At 43.3% G+C, this 21578-nt stretch overlaps 2 protein-coding genes across 2 annotated transcripts in view; both read right to left on the reverse strand.

The window, feature by feature from the left end:
- Positions 1-9691: 9691 nt before the first annotated feature.
- LOC5569343 (protein valois) lies at positions 9692-12760 on the reverse strand. Its single transcript, XM_001658382.2, has 3 exons — positions 12223-12760; positions 11554-12095; positions 9692-10017 (listed from the first exon to the last, which is right to left on the reverse strand). Exons 1-3 carry the CDS (start codon positions 12580-12582, stop codon positions 9828-9830), a joined length of 1092 nt encoding a protein of 363 aa, XP_001658432.1. The 5' UTR covers positions 12583-12760; the 3' UTR covers positions 9692-9827.
- A 5965-nt stretch (positions 12761-18725) lies between these two features.
- The window catches only part of LOC5569342 (vacuolar protein sorting-associated protein 13D), a 108794-nt gene continuing 105941 nt past the window's right edge, over positions 18726-21578 (reverse strand). The window contains 3 exon segments of the mRNA XM_021845922.1: positions 18726-19114; positions 19177-20917; positions 20919-21577. Of these exon segments, the coding sequence (XP_021701614.1) occupies positions 19043-19114; positions 19177-20917; positions 20919-21577 (2472 nt within the window). The 3' untranslated portion in view covers positions 18726-19042.

Genomic DNA, 21578 nt, shown 5'->3' on the forward strand with positions numbered 1-21578 from the left:
AGGATCGCACGACAAAGAACAACCGCGATGCATCATTTGTTTTATCATGATCACTAGATTTCCATCCTTGTCGACGGCTGATCTGAAGCTGCAGTTCGGCGGAGCTGGTGGTCTAGAAGGTTTCGTCGATGCCGACTGGGCCGGTGACAAGGTTGACCGAAAATCCAACTCTGGGTACGTATTCAAGCTCGGAAACGGATCCATCAGCTGGGCCGCAAGGAAGCAACAATACGGCAGCTTGTCTTCAACGGAAGCGGGGTACGTATCCCTATCGGAGGCTAGTCAGGAACTTCTCTGGTTGATGGAGCTGATGTACGATGTCGGGGAAGATGTCGTTAAACCCGTGGTGATGAACGAAGACAATCAAAGTTGCATTGCCATGCTAACGTCCACAGGAGGAAGCCGACGAACGAAGCATATCGATACTCGTGAAGGAATTGATGTCAACCGGCGTCATGGAAGTTCGCTATTGTCCAACAGAATCGATGATCGCGGACATTTTGACGAAACCACTGGCGCGGGTCAAACTCGATAGATTCCGGACCCTGATTGGTTTGAAGTTCTTCGACGTTGAGGAGGAGTGAAGCGATGACGATGCTTAGCAACCTGAAGAACTTGAAAGCTATATTAGATACTAAGTAAGCCTTGATTTTCTACATGAATAAAACTTTATAAGTTGTTAGTCACTCAAACTGGCTGGACGCGTTTTACTCTGCTCCATACCCTCTCAATACGAGGATCTTTTCGGGTTGGAAATTTTCTCGACTTCCCAGGGCATAGAGTATCTTCGTACCTGCCACACGATGTTAATAACTGTGGAAGTGCTCATAAGAACACTAAGCTGAGAAGCAGGCTCTGTCCCAGTGGGGATGTAACGCCAGAAAGAAGAAGAAGAAGTGTGGTGGCAAAAGGGCGAAGTGAGAACAATCCAATCAAAATTGGGCCATCTCCAAAGGATGTGCTTGATGGCGATGTCTGGTGCGTTCTCTACAACTCCCACAGCAGCGCTCGTGGCAAGCACTTTCTTGCTCTTACCGTTTATTTGTACTGGATCTACTGGAGAAAAATCCAGTGTATCGTAGATCTACACAGACTTCGTTGTTTCCACTTTTGGTGAATTGGGACAAAATGGTCCTTGCTCCAAGTGATCTCACAATTGCTTGTCACTTTCCTTACAGGACATTTACCACACAGTTCCGTGAAGGGAACTTCACGGGAAGAGTGGACGTCTGGCTATTTGGAAAGAAGTATATCAAACAATATAGTATGTTACACTGATGGCTCCCTTCTTGAAGGTAGAGCTGGTGCAGGAGTATATTCTCGTGAGCTAAGGCTGAATCAGTACTCACTTGGTAGAAACTGCACCGTTTTTCAGGCGCATTTCGAACTCAAATTGAGGAACATAATTCAGTCAACTCTTTTAACTCTTGTATGGGTACCTGGCCATTCTTCCATCGCCGGAAATGAATTGGCTGATGAGCTAGCTCGCGATGGAGCATCGCATGACTTCATTGGCCCTGAGACATCTATTCCAATTTCGAAGTGCTGGGTGAAGCTTTAGATAAACTCTTGGGCAGCAACTCAGCACAAGCAATATTGAAATAGTTTGGAGTCATGTCGTCAAACAAGATTGTACATTACTGAGCCATCTCCAAGGGTGGCGAAGTATTTAACAAATCTGTCAAAGCAGAATTGCAGTCTCTTGGTCAGAGCGTTGACAGGCCACTGCCGACTCAACTATCACATGGCAAATATTCAGCGTGCTGAATCATTTGTGTGTGATAGTTGTGACTCCGATTATGGAACTTCGTATCACCTGATATGTAACTGTCCAGTTTTTGCGCAAATGCGATTCCAATTACTTGGTAAACAATTACTAAGTGCACATGAAATCAGAAGCCCGCTGTGGTAATGATCTATAAGATCTCTTTACGCTCATACGTTTTGCAGTGCCCTTTTTAGGGCGCTGTTCGAACCCATTGTGGTATGAAATGGAGCTACATGCTCTCATTTCGCTTATGCGATCTTCCCTCTTTAAGGGATTCCACTCTTATTCCCTCCTATCTTTCCTCTCCCATCGGGTAGATGATGAAATAGGCTCAAACATGGCGAGGGCACAAATCTCCCAAATGGCGGGGAACGTGCCTCTGGAGCCGGCCTTCTGATACCTGATAGTATCGTACCTTATTTGACCATATACATTGTTCTAGATAGATGATACAAATATATTCATAAATAGAATAGCAGGATTTTAGTTTGTTATTCAAAAGTAAATGTAACTAATATTTTTAAACTAACGAGTGTGTTTCGAAAACATCGTTAGGAATAATCCTATAATACTTCTGTATTACTTATGTGTATGAATAGATGAATTTTCTCCAAATTGTACAAAGACTACTCGTATTATAAAAATTCGCTCAACAACTAAAAGGGTAATTTAGAAACGCCGTTTTGTTGGTCAAACTGTCGTTCAAAGCTATGGGAAAGAAAAAGTTTGAGTTTTTTTTTTCTTTATTATTGAGATTTTCAGCCCTGGGCTGGTTCATCTCATGTGCGTATAGAGAGGGGGTTGTTTAGGAAAAAAGGAAGCCTGGCTGAAAACCAGGGAGATGGGAACTGGCAGTTTTCGACAATATATAATTGTTTTTCTCTTATGACGAATCTCAAATTAGTGCTGTTGTATCGATTTCCGTCTCGTATCCGGGTACTTGCGAGGTCTGTGTCTGTTTGTTTCCGTGTTGCTTTTTCGACATTCATTGTTGCAGTTGAGGATATCTCTCGGGGCTCTGCGTCCTGCAGATTTTGAAAGTAGGTTCTACAGGTAGCATCGCTATAGGGGCCGCTGATTTAAAGTTCCACGTGCTTGGTTGATGCCTATATTGCGTCATAAATGTTCGCTTGTTTTAAAAATTTAAGCAGCTTGGCTTGTCTTTCTTTATCTCCACTTAGTGCTGTTTGAACACACTCAATGTCGTGTTCTCTTCGTAAGAACTCCAGAGTAGGACAACGCGCAATAAAATGTTCCACGGAGTTGTGGGTGTGGCAGGTTTCGCAAGATATTCTGAATCCGTCCCCATTGGCTCCCATATTATGGGAGAGTCTGGTATGTCCCGTGCGTAATCGGGAAAGGACAAAGGACGAAGGGACCCTTCGTGATGCTATGTCGTCCCATCGTTCAACATTAGGTTTGATTTTCCTTGCAATTTGTTTGGTCTTGATGCCAACGAAGAGACCATGAGTCCCAGACCACATTCTTAACCCAAAGCCTTACGTCGTCTGCCGGAGCTTTAGGTGTTAGTAGACGGCTTTGTCTACCCCGATTTGCCAGCAGGTCCGCCTGTTCATTACCGTGTATTCCACAGTGGCCTGGTACCCACATAAAGGATACGTCAATTTCTAGCTCGTCCAGGGTACGTTGTATCCGTTGTATGAAAGGGTGCTTGTTCATCGGGGATTCAATGGCCTGTAGTGCACTGGCTGAGTCGGTAACTACCAAGATCGATGTTGTGCTCGGCTGGGTCACCGCCCGGAGGATCGCTGCTGCTTCCGCCGAGAAGACAGAACAGATCTTCGGCAATATATGGGATTCACTAATATTCTTTCCAAAAATGCCAGCGCCCACTGAGTTGCTTTTCTTGGAACCATCCGTGAACCTGACGTCCGCGTGTTGGTACTTTTTTCCGATCAGCTCATTGAAGTGGCCCTGCACTTCGTATGGAGTAGCATTTCTTCTGAATTTTTGTTTACAGTTGAAGCTCGTTATAACGACAACTTTTATAACGACAAAAGCTCTCTATAGCGACTTTTTTCGGTCCCATGAAAAATATTTCGATGTTAGAACTATTCTTTATAACGACTTTTCTCTATTGCGACGGTCCCTTGCGATGTCGTTATAACGCGTTTCGATTGTAATATGATTGTCGACAGTAGGAATTTTTGCCAACCAGCTTCTTGGCCCGACGCGGTGGAGCCCAGCCACCGGGGGAAGCCGGTAATTGGCCACGCTTTGCAGGGTACGGTTGGCTTGATCGGGAAGGAAGCCAGCAGACCCGTTACCTCTGGTACGTTCTAGGAAGCCAATAGCTCGGTTGCAGAGTGCAGATGCTATTTTGTACTCAAGTGGCAATATTCTGGCTTCCGAACAGGCTGCGAGAGCAGGTGTGGACGGCAACAGACCTGAGATAATTCTAATTGCTTTATTAAAAGTTGGCTCAAGCATGCTTAGAAGGGAGTCGAGAGCACGGCTGGTGATTTCGATACCGTACAGAATCTTGCTAACAATAACGGCGTCAGCGACACGGAATCTAGTGGTCCGATCACTGCGTGTTCTTCGCCCAGATATCGCCCTTATAAGGTTCAGTCGGTTTAAACAGCTGTCTTTTATATTTTTAAAATGTTTCTGGAAGTTAAGTTTCCGATCTAGGGTCACACCTAATATTTTAATGGCCATCCGCATTGGAATTGCATTTCCATTGATTGTCACTGGTCGTTTTGGTGGCAGGTGATTGGACCTACAGATATGCAATCTAGCACACTTCTCGGCTGCTATATCAAAACCGTTTCGAGTCGCCCACTTAACGACGGCAGTTACGGCTGCTTGTAGCTTCCTTCGGATTAGCTTTGGGTGCTTACCCGCTACCAATAATAGTACGTCGTCGGCGTACACCAAAATGAAAACGCCCGCCGGGAGCCCGATGAAGACGCTATTCATAGCTATAAGAAATAGGGTTACAGCTATGACCGAGCCCTGAGGCACTCCGGTTTCTTCAGGGACCGTTTTTGATCGGTGATTACCAACAGTAACCTGAAAGGTACGGTGTGACAAGTAGTTTTGCAGGAATTTCAGCATATTGCCAGTAATCCCCCAACTAGCTAATTGCTGCAGTACTCCGAGCATCCAAGCTCTATTGTAAGCTTTGGCTAAATCCAAAGACGCTATTTCTACATGCTCATTTTGCTTCATGGCGTCATCCAGGATCTGTCCTAATGAAGCCAGGTACGTGCCAGTTCCGAAACCGGAACGAAACGCATGCTGCCGGGGGTCGAGCTTCCAGCCAGATTCGAGGAATTCGATTAGCCGACGGTTCACCATCCTTTCCGTCACTTTTGCTGCGCAACTGGTTAAGGTGATTGGCCGGAAATTACTCACCAAGTTTGTTGGCCCCGTTCCTTTTGGGATTGGGACCACTAACCCATGTTTCCATTGTTCTGGAAGATTGCTATTGATACTTTCAAGAAGATGACGTTTGCCGCAAGGCGGTAGATTTTTCAACATTGGGTACCCAATATCGTCGACACCTGCAGATTTCCCTTTGACCTTTCGAAGGACAAAGACTAATTCTTCCATGGAAAACGGAGTGTTGAAGTCCTGTCCTCGGTCCGGCGGTATGTTCAGGTCTGCGATTGCTGTTGCAGCGGTCGGATGATGCTTGAGAAAGGTTTCATTGTAGCGCTGTATGGACGAGGCATCCTTAAAAAAGTCTGCTAATGCGTCCGCAATGATGGTCGGATCCCTTGTAACGGTATTATTTATTTTCAGGGCAACACCTTTGGATCGCCTCTTACCCTGAAGGCTATTAAATCTGTTCCATATTTCGGTCGCGGATTGACTGTCATTTATGCCATCGAGGAATGCTGTCCATGATTTTTCCTTGGCCTCTCGTATAACTTGACGGCAGGTGTTGCGAACCTCATGATATCGGTTTATGGCTTCGGTTTTGTTAGGGTGCCCATCGGGAAGCCGCTTGCAGGCTCTCAACGCTTTTCGTCGTGCCTTGATCGCTTTTTTGGTGTCGTCCGACCACCAATGTAAGGCTCGTCGTCCAGGTTTGGAACTGGTTCTAGGTATTGTATCGGTTGCTGCACTGTTAATGATGGCGGTAAGGTCCGTAATATTCGATGGAGGGCATGCGTTGAGTTTACTCTCTACTGTTTCTTGGAAGCTATCCCAATCGGCAGCCTCGTATTTCCACCTCGGGCGCCTGGACGTTTCCGGCACTATGTTGTCAGCTAGAGACAGTAAGACAGGATAGTGATCACTTCCATGCAGATCTGAGTCAACGGACCAGGAGAACCTGTGGCCATAGCGCGAAGAAACCAGTGACCAGGTGTACCATTTGTAGCTATTACTGAGGGTCTTATTCATAATCGTTGGAGTGGCTCGGTGGATTTCTTGCAAGGCGAGTACCGTAGGTCGCATCTCGTGCACAAGTAGCTCCAACGGTGATGCGGTGATGTACGACCTGTTAAATCTCTATCGGGCGCAAGCTCTGGCGTGGAACCCGCGACTGATGGAAGTGATCGGGTTGCGACGGTGATGGGATTTCTATGTGGTGCCTTTACAGGATTTTTCGACAGGAGAGTAGATTTGTGACCAGGATTTGTGGAGCACCCGGGTACTATCAACGCTCGACGACCATAGCGGGAGCGATGCAAAATGTCATACAGGTGGGAATTGCTTACTTCTTGGCCTAGGGGGGCAAAAAATCGTTCCTCGTTAGTGGGGCAGCCAACAGTTGTACATTGTTCTGATACACAATTAGTGTGTCGAGATGTTGCCATTTCAGGACTTTCTAGGACAAAAAACGGGCCAGTTGCGGACCCCGACAGAGCTCCACCAAGAGCAAGTCCCGATGTGGGACCCAGGCTTGGCAAAGATGAGGGAGCCGCAGGCTTGCGATTTATGAGTTTCTGGACTTTTGTTGCTCCCAAAGTTGTCGATGGCGTGTAGGTGCGACACGATCTTCTTGGATTTCGTCTAGGAGGATTCTTGGTTTCGTCGTTGTTCTTCGGAGGATTGGGCGTCTTGGTCTTTGCCTTCTGATTGGTTCCCAGGGCACTGAATGTATTTTTCCATTGCTTGCATCCCTCGTTTTCCTTAGGGGAATAGGACATATGTCCCTTTTGCGTCCCTCTTCCAACCCTGACAGAGCACCAGAGGTTATCCGCCGGTTCCGGTACAGCCAAGACTTCCGCACCGACGGGGCCCTGATTACCCGGACAGTATGTTGGGGACTCCGGGGGATAGGCACTGTGACCTTTGTGCGTCCCGGGGACAACAGTTACGCCAGGATGTCGAGGGTTGTCCTTTAGTTCCGGTAGGGGTGTATCGTCCGCACTAACGGGGCCCCGACTGTCCGTGGCCCCTGTTGTCATCGTTTTCTTCGTTTGTTGTTCATTCGGAGGTTGTTCAGTTGGGGATTGCTCAGTCATCTCTTGGATGTCTACAGTCTCTGCGGTGAATTGCGGAGTGAAGATGGTAAGAGATAAGTTAATCTCGAATACTTAGGCTGTTGAGATGAGAAAGAACTGAGCATGTTCGTTTTTCTTTTTAGTTTCTAGCTTTACCTCCTCTTTTGCGGTTTTTACTTTTCCGCTTGGAGTCGGTGAGTAAGCAATTGGACTCGCCAGAGGGACTGCTATAGTCAGAACCGGAGGGGGCTCTTTTGGAAGGGTTTGAGGTGTGAGTTGCATTCGAAGTTCCTGTCTTCTTGGATATGGCCGAAGTCATGCTGTGGTCTGATACATTTCCATCATGCTCTTTTCCATTTGCTGGGCTTTTGTCGTTCTTTGATGCTACATTCGATATCCATTTTGTGATCCTTTCGGCCACTTTGGGGTCAAGAATCGACGATTCAATTGCGGATTCTTCGGAGGACGAAGACTTGCTTTGCAATGTTTGCAAGATGGTGTTTCAGTGCAGTGGTATCTTGGTTTCGACGTTGCATCGGTGCTTTCTTCCGAGTTGACTTTGGCACCGGCAGGTTCTTGGTCTTCAGGGTGGATTTTGCAGCAGCGACCACATACGCGATGAGTACTCGTACATCGCTTTCCCATGTGGCCATATTCCCAACAGCGGAAACACAGCATAGGAGAAGGGTAATACTTCCGGGTTTTACACCGGGACCACCCAAAATCAACGTGGTCAGGAATGACGGTGCCTCTGACCGTGAGAATTATGGTGGCCGTGTTCTCTCGTTTGCTATCCTGTGTTCGTCGCGTAATCCTTTTCACCTCTTTAACCCCCTGGTCTGAAAGTTGCTCCAGTAAGTAGCCCTCACTCAGTCCAATAGAGTTATGGTTTGTCACCACACATTTTCTCTGGTTCAGGAACGGATGTTCCGTGATCCGTATCGGGGTCCTATCCTGGAGTTGTGTCATACGTAGCAGCCGATTAAATTGCTCTTTGCTTCGCACCTTCAGAACGTATGATAATCCCTTGTTCTCTTTGAAAGCCCCGAAAATGGGACCTCCAATTGCTTTTTCGACGGATAAGCGTAGGAGGAAGGGGTCCTGCGGCATCACACCAGCGATTGATTCCATTTTTAGGTATTGCAGTTGTCCTGCGATACCTTCCGGGTCCATAAAATCAGGCAGTAGTTGGCCGGTATAGTCACCATTTTTCCGGTAATCTATACAACCGTAACCACCACCGGGACCCCCTGGATGTATTGGTCGGCCGACAGCCGGCATTGTGCCGGCTGGCCTGGCCAGCGAAAGTACTCGACGATCTACTTTGCAATTTTGTACCGTCACTCGCCGGTTGGGAAATACTGCGATGCTGAGCTTAAGAAAGTGACTACTGCTGCTTTAACACTTCACCGGAAAAGTTTTTAAACGTATATCGGTTCCTTTTCAAGCACCAATTTTTATTCGGGTCACTATGTCGCACACAACAGCGAAGCACCGGTCAAACAATACAATGTTGGTTGACATCTGAGACGAGACTCGCGAAGACGGTCTTCTTTTTCTGTGATTGCTGAGTTTTTTTCTTATTACAATTTGTGTTTATACCAATTATGCCAGCATGCGCAAATCCTCACATGAACTTCTCAGCAAAAATTGATTGAGTTTGCATCACATCGAATCATAGATAGCCGTTTGAGTGAAATTTCATGCCAGCAAACGTAGCAGACATTAGAAATAATTAATCTTCTTCTTAGATTTATCAGAAACTTTGGAAAAAACTGCTCCGCAGACTGAGGTTTTAAATAACAGTTTACTTTGAACTCAATACTTTTCACTTTTTCAGCCATAAAAACGGTGGGCTGCATTTGACGTTTCGTGAGAGGGGAAACTGGGCTGCATATGACGTTGATATTTTTCCTCTTCGCGAGTCTCTCTCAGGTTGACATGTATCACCAGAGCCACGCGAGAAATTTTTTTTTTGGATACTGTTTTTTCTCCTGTTTTTCACTGAATTTAATCCAACTTTTAGTGGATACACTAGTACACCCTTAGTCACTGAAATCAAACCGCTGTTCCGGGGAAAGCGATCGCAAAAACCACTCAAAAAATGCCGATATCTCGAGCACGAACGCGGTTGCTACGATTAGCAACGATAACCCGAGCAAAAACTAAGTTTGAGTTACTCAATTCACAAAAAAAAAGTTAAATCAAGAGGGACTATGTGTCACATGTCTCAGATATGGTCGGTGTTCAGACAGACCGGATTAAACGATATTTTGGTATCTTGAAGATATGATGAGGACTCCATCAATTTTGATATTTACGATGCTATTTTGATACAGACGTATCAACAAATAGATAAGTTCCTTGATTACAGCAAATAATGCAAGTAATTTGATATTACGAATGCCTGGGGTATGTTTCCCTAAAACCATTAAAAAGCACTTGGTCCAGTCTGTCTGAACACCGACCATATATGAAACCATTAAAGAAAAATCTTTCAGTTTAGTATACATTATTTTTCTCTATTTGTCGTATTTTTGAGGTATGAGGGTGTAGGTATATAAAAAAAATTGCAGAGTTTCTTCCAAACATCCAGGGTAGGGAAATCGATCTTAGTGATGATGTCTGTCGAACATTCAGTATTCCACTTTCTGGAAAAACGTATCCCATCCAACCAACCAGCAGCTGGATTTCTCCTTGCTGTCGCTGTTCTCCCAAACCACATCCCGAAGATAGTTCGGCGCCGGTGTACACTCGTGTAGTAAGGCAAGATTCTCGTCGTAAAATCGTGCCTGATTGGTGTTCCCCAGAACAACAAATTGAGTGCTGTTGGAAGGAATAATCAAGATTATTGTAAAGGAAGGACGTTTAGTAGTTCATATGTAGGGGTATTCGGGGCGGTTTGGCCAATGGGGTGGAATGAGCACCCCTTGAAAACTGCATAAATTCTATAAATTTCATCTGAAATAACATGCAACCCAAAAGCTGATTAGGAAATAAAGCAATAGGCATGTTATAAGGGTTCATTCACAAATTTCATAACGCCAAAAATGGTCATTTTTGACACCCACCCACCCCCTTGTAACGCTTTTTGTATGAATATTCCACAAATTTTGTATGAGCTGTAACATCCGAGGGACACCCACCCACCCCCTTCAGCGTTATGAAATTTGTGAATAAGCCCTAAGTCAGTGTTCGAAACTTAAATAAAAATAAATAAATAATGTTTGAAAAAACTGCCCATATTGCCCCGAATGGCTCTTTTGAATTTCATCATTTCAGAATAATAATGTTTGATTGTTAGAATGTTCCTTAAAAATTATATATTTTTGCACGAAGTGTTTATTCGCTCCCAAGACGACAATTCGTCCGGTGGAGTGTGCTGCTGTCGTCATGATGATGGTTGACGAGAGCTATGTCAAACTTTCAAAACATTCAGAACAAAATATTTATTTTTACAGCTTAAGTGAAATAATAAATGAAATTGAATGAAATTCAGTGGTAAAGAATTCATTTCTCTACCCAATGGTATTTTAAGAGGCAGCGGAGAATGTTTCGAAACGTGTTTTATTCAAGTGCAAAAATCGCTCAGGCGAAAGTTCCAATGAAACTAACCTCACATATTCTGGTTTTCCAACCTCAAACTAGTGCTCCTACCAGCCGGATCTTTATGAAAGTAGTGGAATAATATAAAAAAAACAAAGGAATGTTGAACATCGAGCATGGATATTTCTACCTTTTTCACTTAACCGTTTCACTGTTGACTGCCTTTTATCAAGAAAATAAAACATTTTCCCCCACAGAGGCATGTGATGAATGCGTGAAAAATCAAATCTCTCATCCTCTGACTAGTTGCGCTATCAAAGTGTAGATGGCTAACAGTATGTTGCGTTTCGCGATTGGAAGCGTATAGATACTAATAATTTTCAGGGGTAGTAACAAAATAATTGAATTTTTAGATTATATGAGATTATTTTGCAATCAAAAATGGGGTGCTCATTGTGGTGAAGTATACATATCTATCTATAATGATAATTGTTTTAGAATATTACATCTAGATAGAAGTCAGTAAAAATGGTTCTTAAGGAGACAGCACTGATGAATATTATCACGCAATAAACATAATTCGCATATTAAGCCCAATTCAATGTGTGATAATATTCATCAGTGCTGTCTCCTTAAGAACCATTTTACATTCATCCGTGAACTTTATAAGACAAAGGAAATCATGCGGATCTAGTGTGTTCATCTAAAAATTGTTGGAAATCATGCAAACATTCGAAAAATTCATAATATTTTCAGCACTTTTATCGACTTTTCCTTAAGGTGGCCAAACTGCCCCACTTTCCCCTAAGTGCTTACCCATTGAATGAGATCTTGTGGATCTTTTTGTTGAACACTTTCACGGAATGTGTCGGAACATCCGGTTGTCGGATGTCGATGAAGTGAACGTTGCCGGCTTCATCTCCGAGAGCAACTATACAGTTGGCTTCCTTCCGTGTAGTCCAGTACACCGTTGTGAAACCGAAGTTATGACCATCGAATAGGGCCGATGCTGGCCGTGGCTTGCGTAGATCCCACAGCAAAGCAGAGTGATCCAACGACGACGAGGCAAACATCATGTTATCCTCTCGATTGGTTGAAAGACCTGTTATGGCATCAGTATGAGCCATCGCCATCGTCGTGGTGGAATGGAGATCGGCCGCGTAGTTCCACACTTTGAGACACCCATCATGCGAGCCTGTGATCAGTTTATTTTCCTCGCCTTCGATAAGATCCATTGCCGACACTCCTTCGATGTGCTCTGATTGACCATCGACTAGGTACAGGGAATACCCTTCGCCGCGAGCTTCGTTCCTTGTGGACCATAATTCCACGGAGCCTTTATCGGTTCCAATTATAAACTGAAAGATACAAAATAGTTTTAGAAGGCTCAATCGCGGCAGGGCAGTGCGTAGCCTTGAAGTAGTTTGATTCGCCTATATCTGGACATATATTCACAAAAAAAAAACAAACACAATACCTACTCACCAGATTTGGATCCTTGGTGAACTGCAGCGCCGTAATGCAGTATCGACACTGTCGCTTGAAGCTGACTTTGGAATCATCCAGCACCTCTTCGGCGCTCTCCCAGCCGTAGAAACTGGAGCCCCATCGACGACCCATCAGGTCATTTCCGGCAACGATAATCTGCCCGTTTCCGTTACGTGCAACGTGCTCCAGACATGGGTGCAGTACGTTTTGAGTGGCCTTGCGCGTCATGCGATACTGCAGGGAGTTCATATTCGGATAGTCAACGCTGCAGGCCAGTTCTTCCGCCGTGCCCGGAGGTTTGTATTCCGGGGGTTCTTTGAACATCTCCACCATGTCGAGTCGCTTGTGATAATCCATGGCGTTGGGTAAGATAAATGGTCACTAGTAACTGTATAAATTAAGCAGGCTCACGTCGGATAATAACTGCAAACACGTAAAAAGTTTGATTTTTACGACAAATAAACCACGATGTCGCCGATTTTCGTGCTTCTATCGGCCGTGTCGGCAAGAATGTAAACAAATGCAAGGCTTACAAATGCGTGTGTGTGTGCGTGTGTTAAAAAAACAAGTTTCGCATAACATCGCGCGCGCCAAACCAAAAAGGCGTTTGAAGAATATAGATCGCCAAAAAACAAGTTTCGTTAATCTTGGAACGCTACACTGAAACAAGCGTTGCAGTAATGAGAACCATGAACGTGTTTTTAAATTTACTATTCCAACCACGATTGAGCTATCATGAACGCTTTTTATTTGCGTTTTGTTCCCTCTCAATCCAACCGCGTCGATAGCCGAGCGGCTAGCGTTCGCGCTTGACAATCGCCAGATCCTCGGTTCGATTCTAGTCTGCTGCAAGTTTTTAACCATGATATAGTAATTTTAACTATACAAATGGTGCCATGGTAAAATTGAATGCACAAAATATTCTAAATAAATGCGAATTTAGTCTGCACAAATCAAGTGGCGTTGTGTATTTAATTTAACCTGATATAGTATTTTCAACCGCAACGCTGTTCTCAGTGTACGAACATTTCAAACAGAATTCTTGCGTTCAGTATGATACAGGCGTATCTGCATTGATCGATTTCTCTTCGTCGATTTTCTCTTTGGACTAGTACAGGAAATTCAATCGATTTTGTTAACATTTTTCGATGTAACATGACGAAGGGCGATGAGTACTTTCTACTGACTTGAAAAAAGCGATCAATAGCAGTCACCCGGCCGAGCAATTAGCTAAAGAGAAAATTGATGAAGAGAAATCGATCATTGCAGTTACGCCCTTATGATACTGAACGCGAGAATTTTTTTTCAAGTTTGTCATTTATTTTCGGTCGTAGATCTGGAAAAATGAAAGGAATTTGGAATAATTAACATACAATAGGGTCCTAAAATTTGTAATAACAGGAAAAAGCATGTTACTGTAATTACTGTTTTGATTCATATTACGGACACTTAAGGACTCAGTAAAGTATAACCCATCAGGAAGTATATAAAATAAATCAATCTGTATGATTCCTCGGCGCTACCGAGCCTTCAAAACACTTAACTTTCGAATGGTGGGTGGAAATTTTGTTTCTGATACATGAATAATTTTAAATAAATAGAAATGTGTGGACTTTTCATGATTCTTATTCCGGACGCTTCCTTACTTTTGCCCCATATTCCGGACACTTTGATTCAAATTCCGGACAGCTCATGAAAATCATAAAAAGACAAGTCAAATCATTGTTTGAAATTGGCAAACCACTAAAGAGACATTTAATGCAGTTGAGTATTATTATTTTCTCATAGTTATCTATAGAAAATTTTGATTAAAATTAATCTCGAAAGTGTGAACTTTTGAACGGCAAAAACTGAAACATTTCATGTGAAATGTTTCCCATACAAAGTAGAGTGTCCGGAATAAGAAGCTGTCCGTAATATGAATCAAAACGGTACTTTAGCAATTTTTCCCGCTCAAATAATGGCTATATCATGTTTAAACTTTAATTTAAAAATTTGGTCCAATGAACCTTGACACTTTTGATCATGTTTGACCAGTGAATCAATTGGGTCCTAAAATGTTTAATGACTTCTCGTTTTTATTCAATAATACAAAAGAGCATGTTCTTGCAACTACTTTAGCAAGTTTTCCCGCTCAAAGAGCGGCTATATAATTTTTTAACTTCAATTTTAAAAATGGTTCCAATTATCAACCTTGACACTTGTGATCTTGTTTGACATTAACTTTTTCGACAAAAATGCCACAGGGCATATAGTTTTAACACTGGGGTTGTTCCTATCTGACATTTCGGAAGGGACACGGAAAACAAAATATACCCAAAATTCGAGTTTAAACCAAGGGGTGTGACAAAATCTCAAAAATCATTAAAAAAAATGTTTTTTGTACTTAAACCAATGAAAATCATTTAAAAATTGAGTAAACATGTGTTTCTGCTCTAAACTTAAGCGTTTGGTAATAAAATTGAGACAGGGCTTTAGGACTTTATTGTCACCCAACACGCAGCAACAAAGACATTGTATTCTCCTATTCTTGTTGCAACAATTTTATTCCGCAACATGAGTTTATCGTCACTAGAACAGAATATGACAAAGATCGATCACCACGTGCGCAGCGATTTTCTGGGCTTCGCATTGCAATTTTCGAGAACTTTCTCCGTGTTGGTAACATTGACACTTTATCAAACAGCATCCATAAAACAAATTTGGTTTTGTGTTTAAAATAACTGTTTAATCGCGAGTTGAAAAGGTTGCAACAATTTTGCGCTCTGTGATTGTCATGACAATTTTGCTTTTGATTGTGTCCTTATCCGCAACAGTTGCGACAAACGGTTGTGAGCGAGCTTGCTTTGTTGTTTCTTTTTCGTTTATTTTGATGATAATTTGATTCACTGTGTTTGACACCACAGGGGTTTTAGTTCGACCACTGGGGTTGTTCCTATCTGACATTTCGTAAGGGACACGGAAAACAAAATACACCCAAAATTTGAGTTTAAGCCAAAGGATGTGACAAAATCTAATAAAAATGTTTTTGGGCATAAACCAACGGAAAACATTAGAAAATTGAGTAAACATGTGTTTTTGGCCTAAACTTAAGCGTTTGGCACTAAAATTGAGACAGGGCTTTAGGGCCCAATTTCAATGTTTCTATATGAATATGGTATTCTCCAACACTATTGTACTTACTGGCGTCCTGGAAGATGATAATATTAATAATAATTTCAACGGATCAACAAGCGGCTCTTCCGCCAACTGATGGTGGTCATTGATTTTTCGATTTCAACTATTTTTTCACCCATTAATGAGTAAAAATTTACCCGTTTTTGCTCTGTGTGCAAGTTTAAAAAAGAGTATATTTTATCCTTTTCATGATTGTGAAATTCCCCATTTTATGACAGAAATGATTGCTATTTGAAAATGGGTATTTTTTTACCCTTTAAAGGGTATTCGCAAACCACCGTGAACAGTCCAACAGTTGAGCGACGTTGCAGTGATTACTCGGATGCACAATATGCGCATCTCATTGGTGCGTAATAGTAGTTTTTGAAATTTCTCATTGTACACGGGAAAAAATTCTGTGGTAAAAATGACTATTTTAGCTGACTACGCCCATTCTTGAAACTACCATGCAATTTCAGACCAATTGGGTCCTAAAATGTTTAATGAAATCTTGTTTTTATTCAATAACACGAAAGAGCACCTTACTACAACTACTTTAGCAATTTTTTCCGCTCAAATAACGGCTATATCATGTTTAAACTTTAATTTAAAAATTAGGTCCATAAATGAACCTTGACACTTAAGATCATCTTTGACGTTCGCTTAGTCGACAAAAACACCACAGGGGTTTTAGTTTTAACACTGGGGTTGTTCCTATCTGACATTTCGGAAGGGACACAGAAAACAAAATACACCCAAAATTTGAGTTTAAGCCAAGGGGTGTGACAAAATCTAAAAAAACGTTTTTTTGGGTTCAAACCAACGGAAAACATTAGAAAATTGAGTAAACATGTGTAATTGGCCTAAACTTAAGCGTTTGGCACTAAAATTGGGACATGGCTTTAGGACCCTATAGTAAATGATGATGTAGACGCAGAACAAATGATGACATTTTAAAAATTTTACATGCAAAATAGTTAAAGAATAACAGCGAAATATTGCAACTGCTGTTGCTTCTATCCAATATGATTGTGTTTTTTTTTGCAGTTTATTGGTAGCGTCAGTTGTAATGTCATTCGAAACACAACATTTCACAAGTTAAGATAGAGCGTGATCGAAACTGCATGAAAATCTGCTCAAAACATGAAAAATCAAAGGGTGTCGAGCTTACCCACAGTGTCGGTTTTACCCTGATTTCCCCTATTGGGAATATATTCTCTAAAGGCAGCATATCGTGAAATAGTCCTCCTAATCATATAGCTTCATTACAACAAGAACTCGTTGCTACATACTCTGCTTCCGTAGATGACATGGCAAGGGGTGGATCAATAGAGATAGAAAACTATAGAGGACGAATGTCGCTGCTGTTCCCTTTGTTCTCGCTCAGAAACATGTCGGGTATATAAGTGTCAAACTGCATACTTTTTCGCGTTGACATTTATAGCCCAGCCTATCTCCGCCAGCAAAAGATGTTCCTGCAGCGACGCCAGCGACATTCTTCCTCTATAGTTTATTACCTCTATTGGTGGATCACTCCTGATGCATTTGATGTAGGGGAAGGGGTGGTAAAATGAACACCTTAAGGAAATCATCTTGTTTCTGATAGAAAAACGAGGATTTTGTATAGTTCTATCGCACAGCATAAAAAATAGGGATGTAATGTATAGCAGCGACATGGGTTCAGACTACACTGAGGCAAAAAACTTAATAATTTCTTAAGGAATAATTATGATTTGACGCCACAATGATTATTGTTGAAATTTGTAAGTTTTACTTATGATTTTGGTGAAGAATTTCAGTAATGGATTTCATAAGTCAATCAATGAAATTCGGTAATAAACGCAATGGTATTAGCTCAAATCGTATTATCAACCGATATTGTTGTCCGCTTTTTATTTCAGGCGTGCACAAAAATTGACATGTTTTGATAACATGTGATCTGTTTTCGATTAACTTGTAGCCAACATCGAAAGCGGAGTAGTTCTTCTAGCGATTGCTATTATAAATATTTCAAGTAATTGTTGTTAAAGAATTCAAAGCTCTCACTTATGAAACATATGATCCCATTTTCGAAATTTTTAAGCGTGCAATGAAACCATAATTTGGCTGGTTCATAAGTCTTGATTTATGGAAAACCTAAGTATTTTTGTCTCAGTGTAAAATAGCTAAATTTTCACATATTTTCATCGCTATCAAAAAGCGATTCAAATGTTCATTTCACCTGCACTATGTAGGTAAAATGAACAGCGGTTGGTGGTAAAATGAACACCACGCAAAAAACGTGAGCAAAACAAATATTTCTGAAAATGTTCATTGCCTCACCGAAAATACATCCATTAATGATTGTAATCCATTCAAAAAGAATTCTGACTATCAGATTCTGAATATCAGTGAGCGGCCAATCCGTCCGGGCCCATCTTGATGAGTTCGGCTCCGATACCATCCTTGCCAGCGGCCTTGTTGTTTTTGAGCTGTTGAATGGCATCCTCACCTGCCCCATCGTGGGAGCTGGTTAGTTTCCCCTGTATGCTGTGCTAACGTAGCCATCGCCTTCGCTGTCCTTCTGTGCTTGCGTGATCTGCGCTATTTAGGCGTTCATCGTAGTGCTACTTCCACCTTTCGATCACCTCGCGTCTGTCCGTCAAGATGCTCCCATCCTTAGGCCGGCATATTTTAGCTCGCGGCACAAAGCCTGTGGGATGCGTTGAGCTTAGAACTTCCGCGTTTCTTGAGCCCTCGCTGAATTCTTCTCCAATCCTCCTGATAACGAATGGTTTTGAGCGCAGTTTCACCAATAGTGTCCGGAGTCAATGTTAACGCCACGATAGGGCCTGACATCGGTTATGTCGGAGAAATGCCGTCCATCGATCCAAACGTGGTCGATTTGCAATTCTGTCTGCTGAGGCGATCTCCAGGTGTACCGATACGGGACGCCGTCCTGAAAATATATGGTAAGGATGGCCATATTCTTGGAGAAAACGAAATCTATTAGTCATAGGACGTTCCCTTTCGTCAGCCGGTAGGCGCTGAACTTTCCAATCATCTGTCTGAACTCCTCATCCTGGCCAACCTGAGCGTTCAAATCTCCTATGATTATGTTGACGTCGTGGCTTGGGCAGCGATTTGTCAGCAAGGAGTCAAGGTAGACAAGCTTATCGACAACATCGATCGTATCCCCGTCTATCGTCACCCTGCTTCACAGTGTTCATATCATCGGCGAAGCATATAAATTAACTGCATCTGTTGAAATCGTTTAAAGACCCGGCTCTCTGCATAACACCTTCGAGCGTATAGCTTCACGGGAGTTTCGGATCCATTGCATAGAAGGACCATTTGCGTATTTCTCAATTTACAAAATAATTTATATTCCAACAATAAAGAATTTCGAGGGGGGGAGAGGGTTGAAAATCGGGAATCTTTTGATTTTCCTTTAAAAAAGAAAAAAAAATACAATAAATAGACGGTGACGACCCAGAACTTAAAAATTTCAACCTTTTACAGCCCCAAAAGGGGTAAGCATATAGCGAGTACTTAACATGTTTTGATTTTCCTGTTTCCGTTTTTCTACAAGGTCTACAAGGTAGCTTATTAGCTCTGTGGGGTGTATAATTCTTTTCGTAAGTTGTGTGTGTATTTATGTAAGTTTTGAAACCCAATCACTTTACGTTTCAATCACAGCGTTCGAGTAGAGCGTTTGTTCGCGTTCGTCGTAGATGCATTTTGCAAAATTGATCTGAAAAAGGGAATGAGAATTGAAATAAAGGCTCAAGCAGTGCGCTAGCTTGAAAGACTTACGTGGTGGCATATTTTCTTGGCGGTTTCCTCGTTCTGGCATCGGACCCGTGGCCGTTTGACCATTTCCGGTGCGCTTGGAGTTAGGGATTTCGATGGGAGCGTCAAACAGAACTCGATATAGGTCGTCCTTCGTACTCGGGAAGTTGAGTCCGATGAAGAAGGTGGTGGAATCACCATCGGCTGACAAGAGATGATGTCACTGAGGGGATACTGGAACACTATTGTAGTTGTATCCTCATTCTTGGAGAAGCCCCACACGTTCTCCGCCGAAACGAGTATTCGCATTTTTGAATCTTTGGTATCCAGAAGACACGGCTCGTACGCCATGAAATGTTCCGAGAAGTTCCGCTTATTGATGAGGAACAGATATTGTTGGCCTTTACTTTGAATGCTAGAGTAGGGTGGGAGAAGACCTCCTGGAGCTCCGGTGACTACCCGAGGATGTCGTTTGCGCTCCGGTAGAATACGGCTGGAACTTTTACTTTGCTCCCGAACGGCGTTGGCTGTTTCCGATGCAAGATCTAACACTCCGATGACGGGCTTAGTTACCGTTCCTACCAGACCTTTGCCCAGGCCTGTGACAAAACCGGAGAATCCATCATTCACAGCGCCTTGGTAGGTATGCTTGACCACGCTGGTGACTCCACCTAGGAGACCAAATGTAAATCCTTTGAATCCAGCCACCAGATGGTCCCCTGTTGTGCTTCCACTTCCTCCCGAGACTGCCACATCGAGAATCTTCTGTCGGTTTTCCACGTGTTCATCGTCAAAAACGACCTTCCCCAGCCCATCCGATATGGTTTCCGTCAGTTTGGCCGTTGAATTTGAAATACCGTGCGTTACGTTCTTAACGAGTGAGGAGATAGATCCTTCCAACAGAAGCCCGGATACGCCTTCGGTGAGGTCATTGGCGAACCCGAGCGGATTACCCAAGAAATCCACTGAACCTAGAATACTAGCCGCCTGCCATTTGATTTCCTGCTTGTAATGGGACTTGATGGCATTTAAGTACGCGTCCAACGTTTCAAAGTGGCACTTGTGCGTGAATTTCTCGAAGTTAATGACGGCGTCCTCGAACTTGATAAAGGTGAATCCGAGGTTGCGCTTGATTTCGGCAAATTCCGGCGCCAGCTTGGAAGCAGTTACGAAGCTCAGACGGATTTGACTAGGAATGATCTGCAGGTTGCCGAAGTAATAGCGCTTGACGTTCGCATCTAACACTTTGTAGATGATCTTTTGCGCTTCGTGATCGGATTCGTCCGGAAGGGCCGTTGGAAGGGTGGTGCTCTTAGCTAAACCGAAAAATTTGATCAGTCTAAGAATGAGGCGTTCTTCCAGATAAACGGATACCGGTTGAATTTGCAGAATAAAGTGCTTGAAGATTACGGCATTGGTGTTCGGGCTCGGTAGCAGATTGACGTCCAGTTGCAGAGATTTCTCCGTTGCCGCGTTCGTGGTGTCGTTCGAAGTCTGATTGATTTTGTACATCATGATGGGACAGGAAGTTTCGAACAGTTGATTGTCGATCTGCATGTCGCCAACGCTGAAGTTGAGCGAGACTTCGCTGGGCGTCGAGGTAAGCTGCATGTATATGTCCTCCAGCGCAGTGTAAGCCAGTTCTTCACACGGTTGGTTGGAGATCAGAGACAAACCGATACCTCTCTTAAGGTTGACGATCACGTTGTACTCGTTCTGCTCTTTGTTCTGAAGCAGTTCATATGATCTCCGACCGGTTCGCTCATGCAGGAATGTGGGAAACATGTTTCCAAGAGGCATCCAGCGTCAGTGGACCACCGGATAGATTCTTCATGTCTTTGATCTCGATACACTTTATGGGCCCATCCATGATGTGCCTCACCGACAGACATCCCGATCCCGGCCGTAACTTTTGCCGTTCGATGGCTTGATCGTAAGGAACCCCAAAGCGATTCAATGCTTTGGTTTCCGACACGCACATCCCTAGAACTGCTTCGGAACCTGCCTGCAGTCCGAAGATTCCGCCTCTAGCTTGAACGCACATGTTTGAATGCGCGCACATCAATCGGCCTTCCTCGGTGAACCTCCACGTTTGGGTGGACTTTCGCTGATTGTTGGCCGGTCGGACAACCAGATTGATGAACTGCATCGGCTGCGGCGGCCTTTCCAAATCTAACACGAACCTCTGCTGTTTCTTCCCAGGTTCACTCGGCGGAGTTGACCCTTCATGTTCCAACTGCTTTTCGTGGTTCATTCTCCACAACTGCGAACGATCTCCAGCCTGTTTGTGCACCAGGACAACCCGAGAGTCTACTACTCCGAGGACGAGTTGCTGGGACTCTGGATCACTTGTAGATCCGAATTCAAACGAAGGTGTAGCCACAAACGTCTGACTGAACGCAATGTAGATGAAGTTTTCATAGGTT

The sequence above is a fragment of the Aedes aegypti genome, chromosome 2 (assembly GCF_002204515.2).
Source record: "Aedes aegypti strain LVP_AGWG chromosome 2, AaegL5.0 Primary Assembly, whole genome shotgun sequence".
Classification (NCBI taxonomy): Eukaryota; Metazoa; Arthropoda; class Insecta; order Diptera; family Culicidae; genus Aedes; species Aedes aegypti.

What these genes read in the sequence shown, in the direction of transcription:
- LOC5569343 (XM_001658382.2), bottom strand. Translation starts at nt 12,582, where the DNA reads ATGGATTATCACAAGCGACTCGACATGGTGGAGATGTTCAAAGAACCC. An exon ending in TCACCAAGGATCCAAATCTG is followed by an intron (nt 12,096 to 12,222) that starts GTGAGTAGGTAT and finishes TGTATCTTTCAG; the next exon opens with TTTATAATTGGAACCGATAA. An exon ending in CACAAGATCTCATTCAATGG is followed by an intron (nt 10,018 to 11,553) that starts GTAAGCACTTAG and finishes TCCTTCCAACAG; the next exon opens with CACTCAATTTGTTGTTCTGG.